This window comes from Poecilia reticulata, unplaced genomic scaffold (genome assembly GCF_000633615.1).
Source record: "Poecilia reticulata strain Guanapo unplaced genomic scaffold, Guppy_female_1.0+MT scaffold_207, whole genome shotgun sequence".
In the NCBI taxonomy this organism is placed as follows: Eukaryota; Metazoa; Chordata; class Actinopteri; order Cyprinodontiformes; family Poeciliidae; genus Poecilia; species Poecilia reticulata.
In genome coordinates this window covers 84,096-90,658 of record NW_007615021.1, presented here as the reverse complement: position 1 = coordinate 90,658, position 6,563 = coordinate 84,096, and the positions used below count along the sequence as shown (strand labels likewise).

The following is a 6,563-nucleotide window of genomic DNA, read 5'->3' as shown; positions in this document are numbered from 1 at the left end:
TAACTTAATAAATTCTACTTTCATTTACACATTAAATCCTTGTGTGGTCTCCATTAATGTTGCCCCATCAAACGAGCCTGGTGGACGTAACATATGTTAACATAAAGGTTTTTTTGAAGTATAAGCTGCTACTTACAGGCATTGCTTCGAAGAACTCGACCGGAATGCGGCGTTCACAACAAACACGTGTGTTCATCTGCTCTACCGCTAGCAAATAACCGTACTAAGTAACATAAAAGTCGAGCAGTTCCCCAAAAGTCCAACAGATGGCAGCAATGCCATGCAAAACAAAACACCCACAGTTTACAGGACACACTTCCTGCTAAAGAGCCCCCTGGTGGTTGAAGAAAAATCCACATATAAACAGGAAAATACAATATATAAAAAAAAAAATCTTAATGCTCTCCGGTATTGTTCAGGGGGCCGGACCAAATGTGGAGGCGGGCCGGATCCGGCCCGCGGGCCGTAGTTTGGGGACCCCTGGTTTAAACCATTTCATTGTATCCCTGGGTTTATGCTTAGGGTGGTGGTCCTGCTGGAAGATGAACCTCCACCCCCGTCCAGTCTCAAGTCACTGCCATGTGTTGGCTCCATCTTCCCATCAACTCCAACCATCTTCCCTGTCCTTCTTGAAGAGAACCCCCCACAGTATGATGCTGCCACCACCAAATTTGGGAGTGGGGACCGTGTGTTCAGAGTGATGTGCAGTGGTAGTACTCCACCACACATAGCACGGCGAAAAACATCAGAAAGTTCAATTTTGGTTTTGTCTGACCAAAACTAATTCTTCTACATGTTTGCTGTTTACCCAACCATTGGCTTCTGCCAAATTGCAAATGGGATGTTTTATAGTTTTGTTTTAACAGTGACTTTATTCTTGCCACTCTCCCAAGAAGACCACATTTGTGCAGTGATGACTAACAGTTGTCCTGTGGACAGATCCCCCCACCTGAGGTCCAGGGTGACCCTGCCTCACGCCTGGAACGTTAGCTGGAGATAGGCACCAGCACCTCCCAACCCCACAGAGGGACAAGGGGGTAAAGAAAATGGATGGATGGATGGATGGATTGTGGCACGTTTGGCTTTCCATATCTATCCCGGTCCAAATTGTTGGCATAATATTAGAGGCGACTTATAATGGAATAGAATAGAAATACTTTATTCATCCCAGACATGAAATTACTGTGCAGTTGCAGCATACACATACACACAGATCAAGTTACCAATAAAAAAATAAAATAAAATGAATAAAATAAAATGAAATGAAATATAAAAATGCTATAAAATGTAGAATGTAAGATGTAAGATTCTGTACAATATGAACAGTGAATATTAATAATCTGTACAATAGTGCTTTGGGAATAATCTGTACAAAACAAATCTGTGGCATTTTTAGATTGGACCTCTAAATGCTATACGTTGAACCTTTCTTAACTTTCTTTAGAGGTTCTACAGCAGTAACTTAATTCTGTTCACCTCCAGTCCAGATCCTGTGAGCCACGGGGAGAACACGCTGGTAGAAATGGTAGTTATAGTCATAAATGCAAGTGAATGTCCAAGTTTTAAGACAAAATCAAAGCTTCCTTGATCAGCTACATTCTTCCTTGATCAGCTACATTTCTCACATAAATTCCTTTCCTTTTTAATAACAAAAAAAAAATCAACACAGCCCAGAATGACAGTGAAAAATCTCTTCTCCTACCTTTGCTGTTGGTGCTGAAGTAGCTGAAAATAAGACTGAGAGGCACTAAGAGAATGCTTTCACTTTCACTTTAGTACAAACCACGTAGTTTACAGGAAGCTTGCTTATCCAACATGAAGGGGTTCCTCCATTTCAACACTGTTTACGGTCCATGTTTTGGTTCGACAGCAACAAATTTACTAATATGTTTTATGACAAAAATAATGAAAGTCTCAGAGAGCCAACTCCACATTACGTTACAATGAAAAACAACACCCCCCCGCCCATATAAATAGGGGTCCTCAACATGAAAAAGTTTGAGAAACACTGAGATAGATAGATAGATAGATAGATAGATAGATAGATAGATAGATAGATAGATAGATAGATAGATAGATAGATAGATAGGACCCCCATGTATTCAAGGGGTCAGTATTCAGAGATTCTATTTGCATTTTTTCATGTAGTATATCTACAAGTTATTTGTATCATAGAGCACATTTAAGGTCCTCAAAACAAAATGCAGCTTTGGAAGCTGAAGTACCTGGGTGAAATGTTTCTTTATACACCATTCACAACTGTGGAGACACTGGTACTGTCTGTAGTTACTAAATTTTATGATCAATTTTATGTAATCTTGTTTTGGATGGTTGGGGATATGTGTATCTGTTTGGTTGTTTCTTATTTGTTGTCATTGTTTTGCTTGAACCAGTCTGAAATAAAGTTACGGGCCAAAAGCTGAGATAAGGAAAACTGTTCATTTTAGCTTTAGCAGTCGTACCAAGATGGTTTCCACTGTGCACATTAACATATTTTATGGTATATTTGTGTTTAAATTCATGGGAGCCACCAAAATTATTGAGAGGATTTTAGAAACTGCATTGCTATGCTGAGAGAAACCAATGATATGACAATTTTCTGATATCTATTTTCTTGTAAACCAGGGGTCCCTCCTAAAAGTCACATCATCTAATAAAAGTGAAAGTGAAACAAAAATAAATATATAAAAAGCTTTCAACTTTTGCACTAATAAACACTGCAGCAGCCTTCCTTCTTCGTGTCACATCCTCTGTTCAGGTATGTTCAGGAAATAAAACATCTGCTGTGTAGCTGCAGTGACTGATGCATTCATGTGTTTGAGGATTTTTAAACAATTTAAACATCTAAATGGATATTTAGTGTTTATTTTTCATAATGTGTTGAGGTATGTGTTAGGTTAATTTGAAATTGTTTTCCACACACTTGAATTTGAAAATCTGAATCAGTCTTTACACTTTTGATACTACAAACATGATTTATTTGTAGAAGTGAAAATAAATTAAAATATTTATAACTGCACAAAACCGCTGAACAAAAAGGTGTAAAATCAAAAGAAAAAAAAAACAATATGATGGGAAAAACTGATTATATTCTTGCTTTATCTCTTTTAGCACATTTTTGATGCCATGTGGAATTTCTTTTCAACACCATGTAAGTAATACATAAATGTGTGATTAAGATACATAAAATAAAAGTTCTGTTAATTTCAGTTCAAAATTACTGAAAAAACTTAAGTTAGACCATTAGAAATTATCACTGTATAATCATCCTGGACGCATTATCTATATTATTATCCTTTTATTTCACTTTTATTTTAATATTATTTTTACTCACAAAAATGCACTCATTTTCTCACTGATGATTTAAATCTTATTTACATGCCATATGTAACATTATAACAGCAGTATGTAACATTTGTAGAAAATATGTTCTTTACTCATAAGTGAAAGTGAAAGATTTCTCTTACAAATAACCTGTGTCAGTCTCTGCAGTAGCAGCAGTAACACAGCAAATGTAAGAATGAAGCTTTTTAATTATTTTTCTCTTGTTAGTGAACAATAATTTGTCTGGATTCATTTAAGTTCACTAATTTATTTCAAAGCTAACTGACCTAATGTTGTTAGCCTGTCCATGTTTAAGCTGTTACTGCACAAATAAAAACAAGTAATAACTTCTGTCATAAATGTAGTTTTCCTTTCGAGTACATTGATATTCAATATTTTCTATTCAATATTATATTAAAGTATGATTAAAAAAACCTGTGTCAGTAATTTGCTCTTGATTTTTTCCTTCTAAATATCTCATGTTAATGTTCTCTCTAAATGCTGTTTGAGTCTGTGACAGCTGACCTTACTGTCACACAAACCTGAATGGTAACTGTTTGTTTTGTTCATCCTTAATATTAATTTAGACATTAATTAGTGAATAGTTTTGATTTTTATTTTTGAAAATTATTTTCATTAGCTTGACTTTTTAGTTAACTATTTGAAGTGCACACATTTAGTTAACTTTATTTGTCAGTTCTTTATATTTTTGTTAAAAGCAACAAATTAATTTATTTGTTTTGAGTTACCAGTTTCCTTTGGAGCTGCTGCTGGAGGGTCACAGAAGAGCTCCAGCTAATTGACATCCATATATGGCTGGCAAACCTCCTCAGCGGGCCGTTCCATTTGTTTGCCAGCGGACGGGGAAATTTGGTTTTCTTTAATTTAATTTGACCAGTTCTTTAATGTTTCTTCTATTTGGTAGTTTCAGTCTAATGTTTGTTTAATTTAAAGATTTGGTGTTGTATTGATTAGTATTTAAGTTTTTGTATGTTTAATTACCCTTTGTGTGTCAGCTGTGGTCTGATCAGCCACTATTTAAGCTCCCCTCATGTCTTGTTGTCATATAACGTTATTGTATAACAGTCATAGGAAATTATAAATCTGTAAAACATAAAAGAAAAAAAAAAGATAATATGCCTATTTATTAACTTTGGTGGCATCTGTGCAATTACTGTTTTCTTCCACCACCTTTGTGATTATAGTATATGGGGCATGAAAAATATTCTGTGAAATCAACCATTTACATGTTACCTAAACCAGCAGACTGGGGTTTTACGTGCTTTCTGTCAAAACAAATTACAAGTACAAGACTGTGTGTGAGTGCATGTGTGTACGCATGTGTGTGTGTGCGTGTGCGTGCGTGTGTGGGGGTGTGCGTGTGCATGCACACGTGTGTGTGTGTGTGTATACGAGTGTGTTTTTGTGTGTGTACACCAGGTTTTTATATCCTTATGGGAACCTATTCTGTCTAATGACCCTGGACAGGCCGCCATTCTGTCACAGGGCAACACAGAGACACACCGGACAAACAACCATGCATCCACACACTCACACCTAGGGGCAATTTGGAGAGGCCAATTAACCTGACAGTCATGTTTTTGGACTGTGGGAGGAAACCGGAGTACCTGGAGAAAACCCACCATGCACAGGGAGAACATGCAAACTCCATGCAGAAAGACCGGGGCTNTGTAAAATGTAGTGGAGTAAAAGTAGAAAGTCCCCATTATTAAATCTACTTAAGTAAAGTACAGATACACAAAAACTCTACTTAAGTACAGTAACAAAGTACTTGTACTTCATTACTTCCCACCACTGGTCATGGAAGATTGTCCTGACCCAAGTGGAGAAGTTTAAGCATCTTAGGATCTTGTTCATTGTTGGAGTTCATTCATTTCTGTCTCTGTTCACCACCCATGTTCATTAACCAGTTTCAGGACCCGACCAGAACCACTCATTGTAAATGACCTTGAGAAATAATGAGATTTGGTTATATATAAAAACAAGCTTTAATGCCAAAAGATGATCAAATTTCACAAGCCATTCATATCATCCAAATGGAACATCATGCTTCTTAAGTTACATTCACTGTCCAGTGGATGGACGTCACTTAGCTCACCTTATGGATGAAACCAAGTGAGGCAAAAATTGTAGCACAAGTTTAGCTTTTATTCTCCGCAATCTGTACCCTACTGATGGTTTTCAGGTGGCTGTTGAAATTAGTTTTTGTTTGTTAAATAAGGAGCACATTAATGTTTAATCATGGTGTTTTTCATTTTGTTTTTATTGCAAAAATATTGTTAGCAGTCTGGCTGGTTATCTGTCCCACTCAGACATATTTTGACTACACAGTTTGTGGAGCAGAAAATATCTTAGCCTTTTGGCTTCAGACCCCGAGCATCCTCTAGAGTTATTAGGTTGTCTAGCTGCTCTAAACTGGCATCGCTGCAGGATATTTGACATCTATTTTATTATATATTTTTACATTTTCCAAATATTTTACCAGTTGTGATTTTTGTCAGATCTATGCCTCCTTGGCATAGATGTATTGTGCGTGTTTTGGACTTGCAATGATCAGGTGAGCAATTACTTAATAGTATGTATATCTGAACTATATTTTGATATTACATATCAGGCTGTGTATGAATATTTGTGCCACTTGCCTGAAAAGTTGCTGCTTTACAAAGAAACTGTTATCCATTTGTATAGACGCGTCTGCAGCTGTATACACTATGTGAAGCCTTGAGATTTCCCTTCTAGTAAAAAATATATATATTTACTGGCTTGTTTATTATCTAACCCTCTATTAACAAGATTGTGGAGTAAGGAGATCTCGTGTGTCAAAACATCTTGTATGTATCCCACATCTGTGTGAGTCTATTGTAGTGGGAACGCCAAAGTCTAAAGGTTAGTGATGGGAAAATGAAACTTCGTGAAGTAATGAAGCTTTCCAGCCCTCTGCAATCCGTGTACGGTTCGTTCTTTGGTTTTATCGTTTCAAAATAAAATTGGAAAAACCAAACAAGCATGTGTTTTTTTGTTTTTAAAACGAAATTAGAAAAACGGCAATTGCAAAAAGAAAAAAGAAAACGAGCTGTCAAATTAGCTTTTCATTATTTCATTGTTGACAATCGCTCTGACCCGGAAGTTCTCTCTGTCCGGTTTACACAGGGGCCGTATCACACATACACATTATGCTCTGTCCCGCACACTTTGTTTTTCTACACTCGTCCAAAGCG

At 36.6% G+C, this 6,563-nt stretch overlaps 1 protein-coding gene across 1 annotated transcript in view; it reads left to right on the top strand.

The window, feature by feature from the left end:
* The window catches only part of LOC108165937 (interferon-induced protein 44-like), a 20,671-nt gene that overhangs the window by 898 nt on the left and 13,210 nt on the right, over positions 1-6,563 (top strand). Inside the window, exons 2-3 of the mRNA XM_017303194.1 lie at positions 523-697; positions 1,445-1,516. Coding sequence (XP_017158683.1) covers positions 523-697; positions 1,445-1,516 — 247 coding nt within the window. The remainder of the gene's footprint in view (positions 1-522; positions 698-1,444; positions 1,517-6,563) is intronic.